At 46.6% G+C, this 19,141-nt stretch overlaps 1 protein-coding gene across 1 annotated transcript in view; it reads right to left on the bottom strand.

The window, feature by feature from the left end:
* The window catches only part of UBE2QL1 (ubiquitin conjugating enzyme E2 QL1), a 47,947-nt gene extending 33,910 nt beyond the window's left edge, over positions 1-14,037 (bottom strand). Inside the window, exon 1 of the mRNA XM_066243423.1 lies at positions 12,782-14,037. Coding sequence (XP_066099520.1) covers positions 12,782-13,555 — 774 coding nt within the window. The 5' untranslated portion in view covers positions 13,556-14,037. The remainder of the gene's footprint in view (positions 1-12,781) is intronic.
* Positions 14,038-19,141: the final 5,104 nt, after the last annotated feature.

Here is a 19,141-nt window from a genome sequence, read left to right as displayed (position 1 = left end):
AGTAAACTCAAGAGGGACCGTTCTAAAGCCCTGTCTCTGTCTCTAGGTCCCAGACTTTATCCAAACCCCACCCAAGTGGAACCATGGTGAAACTGAGTCACATATTGAGCTCCTAAACCTTGTTCCCACTGATTCTGGCCATGAGCTTCACAATTAGCTTTAAGGTCTTCCCCAAGACAGCCATGCACTACCTGGAGTTCTCTATCTCTCTCTTTTTTTTTTTTGGTATTTTTCTGAAGTGAGAAGTGAGGAGGCAGAGAGACAGACTCCCAAATGCGCCCGACCGGGATCCACCTGGCATGCCCACCAGGGGACGATGCTCAGCCCCTCTGGGGCATTGCTCTGCTGCAACCAGAGCCATTCTAGTGCCTGAGGCAGAGGCCATGGAGCCGTCCTCAGTGTCTGGGCCAACTTTGCTCCAGTGGAGCATTGGCTGTGGGAGGGGAAGAGAGAAATAGAGAGGAAGGAGAGGGGAAAGGGTGGAGAAGCAGATGGGCGCTTCTCCTGTGTGCCCTGGCCAGGAATCGAACCTGGGACTTCCATACTCCAGGCAGATGCTCTACCGCTGAGCCAATCAGCCAGGGCTTACCTGGAATTCTTAATCCAGGGCCCGCATACCCCCAAGGGTATATTAACATGGGTGGGAAAAATGTCTTTATTTTTGCTAAGTCCTAACTGCAATTTAGCACTTCAATTAATTATAATGGAAAGTAACAAACTACAGCAGTATCGGCAATGCCTTGATTTTTGTCACCAAAAATCCAAGATTAAAAAAAAATTACATTACAATTGTACATATCTTAAAATATCATCAGTGCCGCCTGACCAGGCAGTGGCGCAGTGGACAGAGTGTCGGACTGGGATGCGGAGGACCCAAGTTCGAGACCCCGAGGTCTCCAGCTTGAGTGTGGGCTCCTCTGGTTGAGCAAAAGCTCACCAGCTTGGTCCCAAAGTCGCTGGCTCGAGCAACGGGTGACTCAGTCTGCTGAAGGCCCACAGTTAGGGCACATATGAGAAAGCAATCAATGAACAACTAAGGTGTCGCAATGAGCAATGAAAAACTAATAATTGATACTTCTCATCTGTCTCCCTTTCTGTCTGTCTGTCTCTGTCTATCCTTCTCTCTGACTCTCTCTCTGTCTCTGAAGAAAAAAAAATATATCATCAGTGCCTGTTACTATGTCCAATTAGGGAGGGAGTTGCTGGATCTGCCTGTAGATCTTGATATTGAGTTAATAAAGATGTGTTTTTAATTTCATATTTTAGCTATCATATTTTTTAAAAAAGAATTATAACTGTATTTTAGTATACCGTAGTCCCCCTTTATCTATGGGGAATTTATTCCAACACCCTTAGGGGATGTCTGAAACTATGGATGGTATTGAACCCTATATGTGTTATGTTTTCTCCTATACACACATACCTATGATGAAGTTTAATTTATAAATTAGTCAAGTAAAAGATTAACAACAATAACTAAATAGATAATAAAATAGAACAATGATAACAACACACTGAAACAAGTGTTAGTGAATGTGGATGCCTCACATCTTAATGTATTAGACTCACCTTTTCCCTTAAAGGAAGCACTTTATGGCCTCTCTCGCCCATATTTGAATTGCCAGCATCACTAGTCTTGTACTTTGGGGACATTATTAAGTAACATAAGGGTGATTTGAACACAAGCACCGTGATACCAGGACAGCTGACCTGATAACCGAGACAGCCACTCAGAGACTAACGGGCAAGGCCATCTACAGCGTGGAGACTGAAGACAAAGGGACGGTTCATGTTCCAGGTGCGACAGAGTGAGACGGAGCAAGATTTCGTCACGCTACTCAGAACGGCGAGCAATTTAAAACTTATAAATTGTGTATTTCTAGAATTTTCTATTTTAATATTTTCAGACTGAGGTTGACTGCAATTGTGAATAAGGGTAAACTACTATAACTACATTTCCTTTGAAACCCTGTGAATTTTATCTTACCTATTTCAAAACATTATTCTGAGGAGGAGTCCGCAAGTGTCCCAGATGCCGAGGGGCCGCCCAGTTCTCCGGGTGCCTGGTGAGCGCCAGAGGGGGCAGCAAGGGGATCTGGGGTCTCCTGCTCCTCTCTGACTGATCTTCAGGAATAACCAACAAAAGGCCTCCTATCCCATCTATGAAAAGGCAGGTGCCAGCATCCTCTTTTAAGTAAAATTACTAAAAATAAATCACCCTAGTTCAATCCAGCAGCGTTCAAAGTTACTTTTTATTAGATTAGTTTTATTTATGAATTAAAATCATTTCCTTTCAGCTTTATGTAATTTTACTGGTTGATCCTCCAGTTAGAGAAACTGACTTTTATGAGCTAAGATCCTTCCATAATAGACATTATAAAACTGATCAAAGAAAAACCAAGCGAGTCTGTGAGGGGTGGGATGGCAGCGGCCCCCCTGGGCCCCTCATGTACATCAGTTTCAGGCCCTGTTCACAAAGGCTGCAGGCGCTCCCCGCAGAGGGCCCTCCACACAGGCCAGCCCACGGGGGGCGGCACGAATCGCAGGGAGCATCCTCCCACACCGGCTGCAGAAGCTGCTTCTGCGAGTAGTCTTCTTGTCATAAAGTGAGATTAAAGAAATGATGATTAATTTAGTTTTTTTTTTAAATTACATTTTAAAGGCTTATAATAGTCAACTAGCTACTGTTAATTTAAGCTTGTAACAAATTCAGTGGAAGCTTCCTCCATCCATATTTCTACTTTCCCCTGACTGGGAAACTGAGGAGAGTAGGGTATGTCACTAACGTGAAAGGCCTCAGCACAGATCAACCCTGGCATCAATTTGTATGTATTTTGCTCAGTTACATCTCATTCCTGACTGGTGTCTCTTGGGAAGCAAAATGGGTGCCCAGCTTGACACACAAAACTCACCCTAATTCATATGTATAGGTAAGGCAAAACTAACTGTTCTAATAATTATGTCCAACTTTATGCAATAGTAATAACTGCTTTCTATTACTGTATAACCAAATATAATCAATTCTGTAGCTTTATAATTGATTTTTGGAAATCACTGAATTTCAAGATCAAAAACTGGCAAGCATCCCCTTAACAATATTTGTCTGGATATTTTCCCTTCAATTCCCAAGTGAGCTGAACACATGTCAACCCTAAGAGCGATCTGATCCACTGCAAGACAGTTTTTCCTTCTCTCTCTCATCAAAGAAGTCTTAACAACAACAACAACAAATCGAGAATGTTTGCCAAATATTGTGACAGAGAAATAGGATTTATTTTACAGAAGTTATTTTTAAAGAAGTAATTTCTTCAATCTGAGTGGTTTCTGCCAATGTAACAATTATGTTCAAAAAGCATTTCTTTCTCGAGTTACTATCAGAATCTTTAAAATGTCTTTCCCTTTTGTGTATCGAAGAAATAAAGCAGCAATAATTAACTTCCTCCGACAGTTTGAAACAATTAAAACATTCTTCCATTATAAACAATGGGCAGAAGAGCTTAATGGTGAATCTGGACCATTCTAGTTGTCCAACTTTGCTGATAATTCAGTACCCTGTGTTAGATTTGATGGATATAGTATCTCCTCCGTTGTGGGTCAATTCTGGGTGCTGCAGCAGAACCAAGAACTACATCATTGCCAAGGCTCTCCAAAGGTGCATAGGACATCTGGGAATAACCAAGCTGTTTATGCTACTTGGTGGGGTGGCTCCCACTTGCCAATCCCACAGCTCACAGAACCAGGTGGCTCTGGCACTGGACTGCCTCATGGCAACTCAGCTCTTCTCTTTCCTAGCCATTCGCTTCGGGCATGAATTTCATCTCAGCATGCCTCAGTTTCTTCCTCTGTAAGTTGGGAATAACTACAACCCTCATTTCAAAGACTGCTGCAAGAATTTAAACAAATGCCCCATAAAGCATTTTGCACAGCATCTGATACACATTCACATTTGCAAGAGGGGTTAAAGCTAAGGGACGGGATGTCACTCAGACCAGAAGTCCTGATACATTTATTTGGCACTCACGTGTCTGGCATTATTTCAGGGGAAGAACACTGAAACGAACATCTTCCAGAAAATGCAGAGGTGGTTCAGAGGAGGAAGCCACTGCTTTATTGCAGGAGTGGCTGAGGTGCTGTCTGCAGAGGGGTTGGAGCATCTTGGCAGGGTTTTGAATGAACGCCCAGGGGCTCCCCTGGTGTGTGGTGGGGAAGGGGATTTCCAGGTGGGGGCACACCTATGAGCTAAACAGGGGTGGAGAGAACCAACTAGTGTGGATGTTCTATGGCTGTAAAGGGCTGGTGGGACAGGAACTTCTGTGGGGGCCATGGCAGTGCAAGAGTGTCACCATGGGGACTTGGGCAGCATGCTGTAAGGGTCACAATCAGGGTATGAGGAAGCCAGGTCTGCATTTAGAGGAACCAGGAAGGGGACAGAGTGACTGGATGGGGGCAGTGCAGGAATCCAAGCAGCATCCAAGATGCAGGTCACAAGCATCTACTGAGGTGAGAGAAAAAGGTGGAAAGGAAAATCTGGGCTTGACACACATGAAAGGAAGAGTCCCAGATACTCCTGCTCCATGACCACGCCTAGACCTGCTGGGTGGGGACAACCTCTCTTGGCTCCTGTGCCCTGCCCTCCTTTTTCAGTTCTTTGTCACATGATTGATCCCAGATCTGCTTTGTCCCCCAACTTTCTCAATCTGGGGTCTTTAGTTCTCTTGCATAACTCAGTTTGCTTCTTCCTGGATTCTCCAAAATAGCCAGTTTCAGAGATAGCCAAGAAGATAAAATGACACACAGAATGGAGAAGGGTCACCCTGGGAAAGCCAAGAGTGATGTGGCTGCAGCACCCAGACACGGTTGACCCTCAGCAAGTGGGTGCTGAATGAATGAATGGAGTGTGACAACGAAGAAAAAAACAAATAAGACCTTAATTTAGTTTGCTGACTCCCTGATAGGAAAGTAGACATTACTAGAAATATTTCTGCTATTACAACTACTGCTTTGTGAATTTTGAGAAATACCTGATCTTTCCACTTATTAGCAATAAACAATGTTCAGAAAATAGGCTAGCCCTCAACATTAGAGTCAAGTCTCATCCACCTGTGAGTACAGTGTTCCCTCGGGGAAGTCACACAGGAGTTTGAAGATGCTGCTGACCCCAGGACCCCACCTCTCCCAAGCCCCCAGTGCACACACAGCCCATATATAGTGAACTCATGGGCAATTATCCAAATATCAAGCAAAATATAACTGTGAGGCCGCCCGCCACGTCAAAGACTTATGAATGAGTTTGCATTATCTCCACTGGAGAGTCAGTTTTCCCTGCCAGGCACTTTACGTGTCTCTATTCACCTGTGTACCTAGCAAGTGCCTGATACATGGCAGGCACTCCATACCTGTGCCATGGGAATTAGCTGACTATCCAGCATTCTGGGCGGTCCATACGAGTCCTCCAGCTGTGACTAATGAAGAGCAAGTAGTCTGTCTTGAGTAACTTGTCCTTTTGCAGTGCTCACACCCTGCCTTGATCTATGCATGCTGTCTAGGAAGGAAGGACTTTGTTTTATGATGGCAGGGCTTCAAAGGGGCTCCATCAGGGTTGACAGAGAACCATGAGTCCAATTAAGGTGAAGGCGGGAAGGTTAGGAGGCTGCATTATACCCACTGCCACCTGAGGCTCCCTCCCATTGCTGCTGGGAAAATGCATCTAGAAATGATGAGTGGACCTAGAAATGATTAAAAAAATTACTGTTCCAGTGTGGCTTTTTCCACCCTGGCCACCCAGTAGAATCACATACGAGCTTTTTCTTTTCTTTTTTCTGTCATTCTTTTTTTTTTTCCTGTTTGTTTGTTTTTTTAAGTGAGAGAAAGGGAGATAGTGAGACAGCCTCCCACATGTGCCCCGATTGGGATCTACCCAGCAACCCTGTCTTGGGCCAATGCTCGAGTACGGAGCTATTTTTAGCATCTGAGGCTGATGTGCTTGGACCAGCTGAGCTATCCTCAGTGCCCAGGGCCACACTCAAACCAACAGAGCACAGCTGTGGAAAAGGAAGAGGGATAGAAGGGGGAGAGCGAGGAGGGAAGAAGCAGATGGTCACTTCTCCTGTGTGTCCTGACCGGGAATCGGACCCGGGACGCCTATATACCAACCGATGCTCTATCCTCTGAGCCACTGGCCAGAGTAGCATTTTTTCAACTAGCCTCTACTAGGGCTCGATCCTAGACCCAGGAAGTCAGAATCTCCGAGGGTAGGGCCCTGGAATTGGAATAACTTAAAACACTCCCAGGGCATCTAACTGACCACCAGTCCAGAACCACTGACAGAGCGAAGGAGTTCTATCTGTCAGCCATCCTCATTCTCCCTCCACACCACTATATCAACATAGCAAAAAACTAGGATTCAGATTTGAAAAATGAAGGCCCAAAGAGACCACTGTTAGTGGCTACTTAAAATAAATAAATACATAAATAAATAAGCCACCCTAAAATGGTACCTGCGTCTGCCTTACTGGATTCACACAGTTCCTGGGGCTGAGAAAGGACATGCTGGATTGTGACGTTTAGACACTAAAATGAACTTCAACTCATTGTTCATACTGACACTTCCCATGAAAAAACAAAACAAAACAAAAAAACCAAAAACCCCAACATAACCTCATCAAACTATGTTGCTTCTTAAAAAGAAAAACAAACCCCTCACATCCCTAATGAAAACCAGAAAAGCACACAGAAATGTATTTACACCCTCTTCTTGTACGTTTAGATTCTCAGAAGTGGACAGCTCAGGGCAAAGCAAGTCACTACTATTATTAACTGTCCCACCAGCCCCGGAAGGAGCGCAGCACCAAGGAGCAGAGCTGTGGGGCCGCCAAGTTGGCGTGGAACTATTTTTAGGATGCAGAGTCCTGTCTGCGTCCTCCTGCCTGTCCTACTTGATAGAACAAGCTATTTTTTCCTCTGAGCAGTCAAGCACCTGGATACCTCAAGCTGCAGAGTCATCCTGGTGGGTAAATCTCTCCATCATCTCCACGCGGCACAGAACAAAAGCACACGGTGACTCACAGACACCCCCCCCCCCCCCCCGCAAGTCCACTCTCCTTGGGTGAGCACAGGCAGTACCCACCTGGGGTTATCACTGGTTACGCTCTAAGATCTCCAGCCTCTCTCTAAAGCGGCTGCCATCTCTCTGTTCCAAGCTGCACTCCAGCCTGGCCCTCCTGACCTTCCACGGGGTGGCCCCCTTGTTTACACAATTGCCTTTATTTATGTTCTTTTGAAAACCAGCACAGCCTCTAGGGAAGCGGGAGGTTAAATTGGTTAAGGAGTTCCTCCCTCTGGGCTGCAGTGTGTCTTAACAAAATGCATGGTAGAGTCCTACCTGCACCACGTCAGAATATGACTGTACTTGGCGACAGTCAAGTTAAACTGAGGTCATTAAGGTGGGCCCTAATCCAGTATGACCAGAGTCCTTAACCAGAAGAGATTAAGACACAGACACGAAGAGAAACAGGGAGAAGACAGACATCTACATGCCAAGGAGAGGCTGCTTGTTCCTCACCGCCTGGGAAGGAAGCGACCCTGCTGGTGCCTTGATGTGACTTCTGCCTCCAGAACTGTGAGACAATCCAGTTCTGTTGATTGAGGCCCCCGCAGCCCTAGCAAACGAATTCAGGGCTTTTCAACATATGTCAATGAAAACAGTTTAGAAGCCCATCTGTTTTAGGAAACCAAAGCACTGCTCATCTTCACCACTTTTTCTGATAAAACCTGGAGAGGTTGCAGTCATAAGTAAAAGGCTGTTTCTAGGCTTCTTTGGAAGAAGTTTTGAAGACAGCTGTGTGCGCGCGCGCACACACACACACACACACACACACACACACACTATTCCTAGTGACACCCACAGTACAGGCCCCTTTAAGACCTAAAGTAAACCTCAGATATGCACATTATGACCAAAGTTGATCTGAAGGGCCCTTTACCTCCTCATCACATTCTGACAAATGGCCACTTCTACCACTTTACTTTATTCAAAAGCCCCAGAAACTAGTGCTGTCAGGCAAACATAACTGTCATGGCAACCGCTTACCAGTTTTTAATTCAAACACTAAGATCTGAGGATGCCTCACTCCTGTTGTTCTGTCTTCTACTGACAGCTGGCTGCACATTCTGTGTTCTTTGGACAATAGGCTTACCATGCAGGTCACAGTCCAGAAGACTGCCTGGCGAGTGTAAGATGCTCAGGTGGGTGCGCTTGACTCTGCCATTCCTGACAGCTTTTCTTGGCATGGATTGATTTTAACAGTCTTGCCACTGGTTGCTAGTATTAGAACATGAAGTCGTATTAATGTCGCCTGATTGCATGAAGCGGTGGGTTCCTCACTTGTACAGTGACCATCGAAGCAGCAGAACCAAGTGAGGTGAAACAGCCTAAGTGTTTAGCTTCTCCAGAGTGTGGCCCAGACAGAGCACACATTAGATGTTAGAGGCTGCTGCTATTAATACGGTCAATATCATCTTCATGGTTTTGCCCTGAGAGGATAGAGGAGGAGTGAGGAACTGTCTTTCAAATGCCATTTGGTCCCCTGCCCCTGGCCATGTCTAGCTAAATAGAAAGAGATATTCAGTAGGTAAGCAGATGTGAAAACAGAACCCTGAGTTAAGTGTAGCGTTAAGTGGCTTTCAGGGACCCTTCTGCTCACACAGCTACAAGAAGAGGGTCTCTGTCCAGTCCTCCAGTGATCCCAGACCATACCTGGAAGACAAGCCAGTGAGCTCTGGGGCACTTCTGGGCAGGTCCTCCAATGTCTGGTCTGCTGCGTCTGTCCAATGTCATTTTCACCTTAGGCTGCCTGCTAGGGGCATGCACTGTGCTGACATTGTACCTGACGTTAATTCTAAGACTAACTTCCTACAGCTTTGAATGTCATGATCATGTACAGGATCTGAAGACTATTTCTTTGGGTCTAGTAAATGATGAAGGGTATAAATAATGGTCTAAACTTTGAACATTGTCACCAGTTCATGTTTAAAGTACAGGGATTTTCATCCAACTGTAGAGAAGCAAGAGAGTTACTTAAAATGTCCCTATTAGTCAACACAGGCTTTGTCCTGGACAGTAGACAAAAAGGTCAGGATGTATGTTGCTGAATCCACGCAGAATATAGCATATAAGAAATTCATGTTCATTTAATTGAGGTCTGCCACCATCCATAAAGCAGCACAGCAGAGATTTTGACAACATGGACCAAAGAGTCAGATAAAGGCTTTGTGAAATAACTACATTGATTATATTGTGTGATAAACTCCAACTTTTATTTTTTCCACAAAATGATTAAGCTGATCTCTTTATAATATTACCAATGAAACCCTTAATAGTCTTGAAAGGTATAAAACAAAATCAACTTGGTGTATCTTCAATTCAGAAAGTTAAGCTGAGTAATTATCAAAGAGGAAATGGAGCCTTTTCTGACTTGGTCACTTAAAAAAAAATCCTAGCCCTGGCTAGTTGGCTCAGTGGTAGAGCGTCGGCCTGGTGTGCGGGGGACCCGGGTTCGAATTCCGGCCAGGGCACATAGGAGAAGCGCCCATTTGCTTCTCCATCCCCCCTCCTTCTTCTCTGTCTCTCTCCTCCCCTCCCGCAGCCAAGGCTCCATTGGAGCAAAGATGGCCCAGGCGCTGGGGATGGCTCCTTGGCCTCTGCCCCAGGCACTAGAGTGGCTCTGGTCGCGGCAGAGCGACGCCCCGGAGGGGCAGAGCATCGCCCCCTGGTGGGCAGAGCGTCGCCCCTGGTGGGCGTGCGGGGTGGATCCCGGTGGGGCGCATGCGGGAGTCTGTCTGACTGTCTCTCCCCGTTTCCAGCTTCAGAAAAATATATATATAAAAAAAAATCCTAAAAAGAAATGTCAACAGATGGAGGAATGTACTAGAATGAATGGCTCATTCTTTTAAAGTAATTACTGGTTTGGTAGCAGTTCTGGTTCTCTTGGAATGCCTGATCAGGTATTTTGCGTTCTTTCCCAGAGCCTATGACCATTTACTATGGGAATGATTTGGTACCTACAGTACTGCAATGAGTAATCTATAGGTGAGAAATTCATAACTGTAGGAAAGGCACAGTAATGCTCAAGTTCCCAAAACACTTCTGTGCACAGAATACTGAAACGTTAATGACTTCATTTCTCCTGTTCTTACATTGCATTTCGAATAGTTGATGTATACCTAACATTTCTCTCTTTTGGATGTTGTAGTCAGCATGGACAATGCAAAGAAACCGAAGTGGTATTTCAATAACTTGCTGAGTTCTCACCTTCATTTCAGATATTTTATGTGCTAGAATTTAGAATAAGTAATAGAACATGATGTGCTAGGTGGAGGACCCTGAGTTCAGTCAGGTGAGATTTATACTTGAGAAATAAAATTGTAACCTGGAATGTTGAGGTCGCCCGTTCAAAACCCTGGGCTTGCCTAGTCAAGGCACATATGATAGTCGAAGCTTCCTGCTCCTCCCTTCTCTCTCTTTCTCTCTTCTCTAAAATGAATTTAAATAAAGTCTTTAAAAAAATTGTATTGATAATTACTTTCAACACTGAGGTCTCTAATTTGCAAGCTATATGCAAGACTATCAATTTTTATTGCAATGGAAAGGAATATAGACACAAAGACGTGCCTATTTTAATATAAATATATGGGCACCAACAGAACTACTATTCATAGCATTAATGTAAACGTGAATAGCACTTAACTAAGACGTATCTCTTTAAAAAGGAAATTTCCTTAGTTCTTATTTGAGATCTTTATTTTCCTGCATTTTTAAAGATGCACACTGTGGTCCCAGTGACCTCAAGGATCTTTTACAAATGTAAAATGTTACGAGTCTGTGATTCTATAAAACAAAATGACATTCTTTTCCTCCTGATCCACAAAGTCATTTTCACTGTAAAGAATGAAAAAAGATAAGAGACTGCTCTAGAGAGTTCTGATTAGCAATGATTTCAGAAACAAATAACAAAGGCATTTCTGCGAAATAATCTTCCACATCATTTGTATAAATTCTGTTTGAAAAATAAACTGAGACCCCCTCCCATCCCTGTGGTTTGTTTCAATTCAGAGCCAGCATTGAACTGCAGGGTTCAGAATGAACCTTTGACGTTAAAACTTAAACCTTACTCAGTTCTGAGCGAGATGTCTCATGAAAGAGATGTCTTTCCAGACCTGTCACATCCATCCTATTCCAAGTCAAGAAATAAGTGGAACTTAAACCCCAGAAAAGATAAACTAGCAGGAGAGTTACTTGGTAACAACAGACCTCAGTCAGAAATTAAGTGCCCTTCTCCACTGGAGTTAGGATGCTATCTGCTTGGTATCCCAGGGGCTCCAGCTCTAGTGAAATTGGCAGAACAAGCATTATTTGATTAGTGTGAAAGATCCTGCCGTGAAAGAGACAGAGGCAGGTGACAGGGGACTGATCTCCCCTGATAAGCTGGCTGTAGAAAGATCAAATTGAGACCATTCAGAGTCTTCTAAACAAAACAATGATTCTTCGTAAATCTAAAAGATGCCTATAATAAAACATAATTTTTATTAAATGTTGTTTAATATTGATTCAGGAAATCATCAACTGACTTGAACATGTGATCAAGAGGACATAATGTGGGAAGATAAAACCCTCATGTGCCTGTCTGCAGCCAGGTGGGAGCATATTTCAGCAGATTCATTCATTCTCTGCTCTCCAGTCCTCTGGGGTTTCTCTTCTGTAAAGCTGCCATCTGGTGCCAACAGTCGAGGTGACTCGGGCATTAAACTCGCCCCTTATTTCAGTATTTAGTAAAAAAATCTTTAGCCCTGGTAAAGGATTTGCCCACTGGGCACAAGGAAACCAAAGAAAGAAACACGTCTGAGAAAGACCAAGACCTTGAACATCTACCCCAGAGGTGAAGGTCCCAGAAGGGGCAGGTACCAAGAAGCATTTCCAAGTCTGGCCTTGTTACTTAAGGAGACACACCACACCTCTGCCTCTCCAGTGAAATTTCTCAAGAGCAAAATTTTCACCTTTACACTAGATGCTGCTCAGGACAAGGAAGCAGAGCCAGGGAGCTGGGGCACTGGGTCCCTGGGTCTCTGCAGAGCACCCACTGCAGAGCACCCACCCGAGTGTGTGTGTGTGTGTGTGTGTGTGTGTGTGTGTGTGTGTGGTGGGGTAGTAAACTAGGTTGGAGATTAGAATTCTGAGTTACACATAAAGTTCCACCTTTACTGACATTATGGGGACAGAAGATGGGAGACGCAGATAAGGGGATGGGAGAGGCAGGGGGAAAAGAATGGGGGAGACTGGGAGTGGAGAGGGAGGAAAGGCAGAGAGGGAGAAGGAGAGAGGTGAGGTGGTGGGGGGCTGGAAAGAAGAGTAAATGGACGAGCGGAGAAGAGGATTAAGGACAGAGGAGAGAGGGGTAGGGCTGAGGGACAAGAGAGGGGGTAAGACGGAGAAGTAGAGGAGAAAAGGGAGAAGAGGGCAGGAAGGGAGCAAGGAGGAGAGCGAATTCTGGCGAGACTAAGAGAGAGTGAGGAGACCAGAGGAGGAGTCAGGGCGGGGGACCGGGAGAAACGAGATGAAAAAGTAGGGAGGACCACGCTTTTAGAAAGTCGGAGGCTCCAGGAAGTCTCCGGAATCTCCCGGTTGGCGCCTCGCGCACGATGCAGCCTTGCCAGGAGCGAGACGGCCGGAGGGGCCAACCCGGCGCGTAGGGTCGCGGGCCGCGCGCCCCAGCCCCTCCCCGCTTACCTGGCCCTTGACCAGGCTGGCGGCAAACTGGCGCATGACAGCCTCCACCGTGTAGGCGCTGGACCAGCCGCGCGGCGTGAGCAGCTCCATGCAGATGGCGCCGCCGTCCAGCACGTAGCCGTTCTCCAGGCGCGGGCTGAGCACCCGCATGAAGGGCGGCGAGAAGGGGAAGTTGTCGGGAAAGGTGAGGTTGAGCAGGATGAACTCGGTGTTGGTCTCCTTCATGTCCTGCCACAGCACCGAGTCCTTGTCCACCTGATGCAGCTTCACGTTCCAGTCGAAGAGGCTCTCGTCCACCAGCTCCACGGAGATGAAGCGGTCGCTGAGGCGCGCGATGTCCTGCAGCTCCTTCATGAGCCGCCGGCTGCGCACCTGCGTGCAGTGCTGCTGGCGCGCCGCGGGAACCAGGCTGCCGGCCGCAGCCGCCGCCGCCCCCGCCGGGCCCGGCCCCGCCCTGGCGCCCGCCGCCTGCTCCTTGGGGCCCCCGGCGCCCGCTGCTCCTGCTGCGGCGGCCGCCGGCTGCGGCGGCTTGTCGCGCGGGGCCAGCTCCGGCGCGCGCTTGCCCTTGCCCTTGCCCGGCCCGGGGCTGGCGTCGCCCGCGCCCCCGGGGGGGTGCTGCTGCTGCTTGTGGCCGCCGCTCTTGGCGCCGCCCTTGCCGCGCAACGACGCGCTCTGCTGGCCGCCGCCGCCGCGGTGGTTGTGGTGGTGCTTGGGGTCCTCGGTGTCCCGGTTGTGCAGGCGGATCAGCCCGATTTTGCGAAGCAGCGTGGCCATTTTAGGCTCGGCGCCGGCTTGAGGTTTCTCTCGGATCCTGCCCCCGGAGCCCGAGAGCCGGGGCACGGGGGGCTCGGGGCGGTGGCGAAGAGCTGACCACTCAGGGGGCCACCTCCAGCGCCAGCGGCCGTGGCGCAGCGGAGAGGGTAGCAAGCGCGCTCACCAGCCGCTATATCGCCGCTGTCATATGACGGTGCCCTCTCTGGCTTGGGCTCCAGCCGCCCCAGGAACGGAGGCGAGGAGGGGATGCGGCGTTGCTGGCTGTCTCCGGGCTGGTCCCCGGGTGCAGCCCCCGGAGCCGGTGTCCGCCGTCCTTTGTGCGTGGCCGCAGCCGGGCTGGCCTGACGTCCGAGCGCTGCGCCGGGGCGCTCAGAGTTGCCCGCAGCGCCCCGGAGGCAGCGAGGTGGCGGCGGGCTCGCGCCGTGCGCGCCGGCCGGGCAGTGCCGCGCTGGCGGCTACCGCGGGGCTCCGGCCGCTGCCGCTCGCGTCGCCGCCGCCGCCGCTGCTGCGGCTGCTGACATTGCAGAGGCGGCTGCTCCGTCTGAGCCGAGCGCGGCGCGGAGGGGGCGGCCGTGCCGGCCGGGATGGGGAGGGGGGGCGCGGGGCGGAGCCGCGGGCTTGCCTGCGCCGTGCCGCCCCGCCGCCCTCCCGCCGCCCGTCTCCCGCGGCGACACGCGCTCGGCCGCTGGGGGGAGACAGTGGCGCGCCCCACTGGCGGGGTGTGGGCTGGGGGCGGGGGTCTCTGTGCGGAGGCCGACCAGCTGGCAGAAGCTGGGACGAGGGTGGGGACCAGAGGGAGAAGGGGCGTGTGAGCACGCTAATGGGGATGTCACTGACTCCGGTCCTTATGCCCGGTATCCGGGCTCGCTGCGCCCCCCGGCCCGAGCCTCCGACCTCACTTAACCTCGTTAGAACAATCCGAAGGGGAAGAGATGAAGCATGAGAAGCAGCTGATTACTGATTCCCTGGGACCAGATGGAGCTCTATGTCCCGCACAGCCGTCCGGAGTCGGCAGGGGCCGGGACTAAGGGATCAGCGGCAGGGACGCTTTTATAAAGACCGATCAAAGAATCAGGGCCCGAGGAGGAGAACGTGGGAACCGTGTCCACCGCAAACCTCCTGAAGTCTCTTGAGTTAACCTTAAAGGGTTAATGTTATGCGAATTAAAGCCTCTGCTCCAGCGGGCTACTGTCCGGTCCCCGCGCATTAAGGTCCTTGCATTCTGAAAAAGGGCCCCCAGAGGAGGGGATCGCCAAGCACTGGCTTTGGCTCCTTTCCAAACGGCTGCGGGGAAACGCGTCCAAAGCTGGCTCACATGGGTGGTCAGGGCGCGGGGCAGGTCCTTCTGAGACTCCGGAGTCCCTAGTACCCATGCCAGGCTTGGAATCGAGCCTCCTTCAGCCTGGATGCTTTCCTTCTTTCCCTCCCTTTCTGTCTGTAACTCTTGAAACTTATTTTTATATATGAAAATTTCGAGCAAAATGCATGTTCAGAGCCTCAGATGCTGAAAGTACCTGGGAAAGGGTGAAGCTTCAGTATTTACAGGAAGCGCGCTGCCGTGCACAGTCGTTGGTCAAGCCTCGCGATGGTGAGAGGCAGAGATGACCTATGAAATATAGGAAAATTTACCCCATTCACCTAAATGGCTAAGGACTCTACCCTTCACAGCTGTTCCTGGTGGGATTCCAACGTGGGGAGCCTCGGAGTTCATCAGCGCCATATATTCATTCTGATGCCACCATGATTTTTTAAAACCTCCTTTAACACTTTCACTTTTTTGAAATTACACTTTATTACAAAATTCCATTGTGAAAAATAATTCTTTAGGCCGCTGTGGACACTAATACAAGTCTGGGGTTTGGTTTTCTGGGGTTGTCCAACAGGAGAGCCAGTTGTCAGCATAATCCTCACAAGCTGTGGCAGGTGCGCAGCAGGCACCTGCTCCCTGAGTGCCCTTACCTGGAGAGGTGACTGTATACGGAGGTGCATTTCCACGGGGGCTGTTTTCAAGTGGGTGGGAATGGGCTGCGCAGTGGTCCAGGCAAGACCAGTGGCTGGTGGTGGAATTTCAGCTGCCATGGTTTGAAGGTCTCATGAGTTTTTTTGGCAACTCCGCTCTATATAGCTCTGTTTTTAAAAGATAGTTTGAGAAGATGAAAATGTCCAAGTACTGTGAGATCACTTAACATGGGGGAAGAAGAGATATGAAAAGGTCTCATTTACTGGTGAAGAAGCTAAGCTTTGAAAAATCTCAGCTGCTGATACTTGTGCCTCCAGGTCCTCGGCTGGAGGCTGACCAGTTGTCTCAGACAGCAATCTACATTACCAGAAGGGCTATTAGCCCCAGTCCCTGAGGCAAAGATAAGAAAGCCCCCACAGGTGTGATTATCATTGTCACAGAACCAGCTGACCTGGGGGATGAAGTCTCAAGGATGTTATCTAGTGTGGTTTGGGAAGGTTTAACCAAAATCCCAAGTGGCTGTCTGTAAGGCCTTTATTTTTGAATGAAATTATTATTAGGGTGATAATATAATATATTGTTTGGATGCAGATTTTTTTTTTTTTTTTGAGAGTGAAAGGATCACAATACAGATGCTGGAACAGAGGTCAAAGCAGGACTGACACATGAGATGGTTGTTATCTTACTTTCTACCTACCTGTCACACAGCATCTCTGATCAACTCCTAGAAGGGCTAAAGCCATTTGTTATTTAAAAATTGGAAACAGTCTGACCAGGTGGTGGCGCAGTGGATAGAGCGCCAGACTGGGATGCGGAGGGCCCAGGTTCGAGACCCGAGGTCCCAGCTTGAGCACGGGCTCATCTGGCTTAAGCAAAAAAGCTCACCAGCTTAGACCCAAGGTTGCTGGCTCGAGCAAAAGGTTACTCGGTCTGCTGAAGGCCCGCGGTCAAGGCACATATGAGAAAGCAATCAATGAACAACTAAGGTGTCAAAACGAAAAACTAATGATTGATGCTTCTCATCTCTCTCCGTTCCTGTGTGTTTGTCCCTATTTATCCCTCTCTCTGACTCTATCTCTGTCCCTGTATTAAATAAATAAATAAATAAATAAATAAATAAATAAATAAATAAATAAATTGGAAACAGTCTAAAATTATTAGAGAAGAAGTGTTAAGTAAATCATACCTAATCCACTTAAGGATATATTATGCAGCGATAAGATAACTTTATAGTTATAATAATTATATAGCAAATGAAAATATTTATGATTTCCATACCGATTTTAAGTGAGAAGGCAGAGTACAAAATTATTTCCACACTGTAAGTACAACTATATAAAACTAAGTGTAGGAAAAAAGATTAAAAGGAAAAAAGTTTGAAATGATAACAAGTGTGACATTTAGTACAGGTAGGTATCCTCAATTTACTCCCCCCCTCAGTCCTCTCATTTATTAGTTTTCAACCGGTGTGCCACAAGAACTGTTAAAACATGCAATACCTGACTGTTTAGTCAGGGGCACTGATCTCTTTTCCCTTAGATTGTCAAATAAAAAAATGACAACAGCCAACACAACAATAGCCATCTGGTGTGAATGAATCAAAATTATACTTATTTTTTTTTTTGTCAGATTGGCAAAAATATATTTCTTGGTGTACTGCAGAATTTTAGTGACTAGCTTATGTTCCATGAGATGAAAAAGATTGAGAAGTGCTGTTCTAGTCCATGGATCCAAACCTTTGCTTCACTGACAGGATGAGAGGGGCTGTGTGGAAAGAAGAGCCTGTGTGGTTTGTAAAGCCCCCTCCTTCTCTTAGGCCAGAAAGAGTCTAGAAAGTTCCCCTTCACCAGTTCAGCAAAGTATAGAGATTGTATTTTATTGCTGTACTTATTCTCTTCTTTTGATGTTCAAATATTCTGAGAAGGAATATATTGCAGTTATAATGAAAGAATTTGTTAGTAAACCTTTAAAATTAGCTTATTGAAGATGAAGTTTACAACATTAAGACAGTTGAATTGAGAACATTGAGAGAAATAAAAAATCTCCAAGGACAACTGTGGCTTTGTACAGGAATGGCCAACAGTTTTTACCCCTGGGCCAGATTAGAAAGAAAACTTTTTTCATGGGCCAGACGAAATATGAAAATTAAAAAATGTTAAATACAAAAACGATTCATTTAAGTAAACAAAATTTTATTATGTAATTTGTTTATGAATATACAATATTATTTTAATAAAAATATATTTTAATAAAAATATAATTATATACCGTATAAATATCCAAACTGTATCGCAATCAATTGAAATAATATTTAATTAATAAAATGAGCTTGAAGGGTTATATCGCAAATAAAACAATTATTTCATTTTACAAACAGCCTGGACACGTTTTCAGTTATCAACTGCAGCTATTGGCTATGCTACAATGCCACTTGACTCAGCACACTTGACCACAAAAATAACGAACTGTTTGACCTCGGGTGCGCACTGGTGAACTCTGCCTAAAAGAATGTGGGTTTCACATCACCGCTAAATGTCAACAGTTCATATCAAGTACAAACGAGTACAAAAGTTGTAAATCTTTATAATGGAATTTTTTTTAAAAATAAAGAAGTATCGAGAATCCATTCGACCAATTATTGGAAATTAACCCTAGGTTAGTCACACACGGAATTCTTTTCTGTGTATCGCTATCTTCTTAAGTATCTCAATTTCCAATAATCAAAGATGCTTCCGCTTCTGAGTAGCTGAGATTTTAAAGTAGCGGAGAATATTAAAAATTAAATTGTGGGCCGCATAAATTCATTACACAGGCCAGATATGGCCCGTGGGCCCTATGTAGGCCATGCCTGGCTTTGTAGCTTCACCACTGTTCACAAGTAGTGACAGGAGTGGGGAAGGAGGACGGTTAGGGAGTGTCTGCAGAAAGATCCTGGGCCAATCTACCATGAAAGGAGGAAAGGGAGGAGAAAGGGATTCTGATTAGCACAGTGGTCAATGGTTGTGGAATTGCACTGTTCCTGCCAGTGACTCTCCCATGATCATTTGAATCAATGGTTCCAGGAGTCAGCTGTCTCCAGTGGCAGTTTTTGTAAAAAGATGCAAAACTGAGTTTGCCCATTTATTTTCAGCCTCGGAGGACTGCATCCCAATTTTTCCAATTGGTCCTGTTTCCTCTTGAGCCCCAATCTCATAGAATCACCAAGGCATCAACCATATCTCAAAAGACCCACCCCCAATTCATCTGCATTGTTTATTCTTTTGAATGAAGGTATTAAGATCACTATCAAAAAAAAAATTTTTTTTTTTAAATTTTGCCAAAAGAATTTACTGCAAAGCAACAGTGTGGATCTCTGATATTACCAGGTCACATTATTATGCCATTCATTTATTGATCATTAAAACTAGCACTTAGTGGCACTTACAATATCTCAAATGCCTTCCCAAACAATCTTTATAACACTCTATTTAAGTAGGTGCCATGTTTATCTTCACTTTATATATGAGTAAACCAATGCACAGAATCAGAGAGCCTGGATTTTCACCCAGACATCTTTGGTTCCAGATGGTGTTATAACTATTGCTCCGTGAACACCTACAGCATGTAGTCACTGTGGAGACAGCAGT

Source organism: Saccopteryx bilineata, chromosome 1 (assembly GCF_036850765.1).
Source record: "Saccopteryx bilineata isolate mSacBil1 chromosome 1, mSacBil1_pri_phased_curated, whole genome shotgun sequence".
In the NCBI taxonomy this organism is placed as follows: domain Eukaryota; kingdom Metazoa; phylum Chordata; class Mammalia; order Chiroptera; family Emballonuridae; genus Saccopteryx; species Saccopteryx bilineata.
The sequence above is the reverse complement of the archived record's forward strand: the minus strand, read 5'-3'. Positions and strand labels throughout refer to the sequence as shown.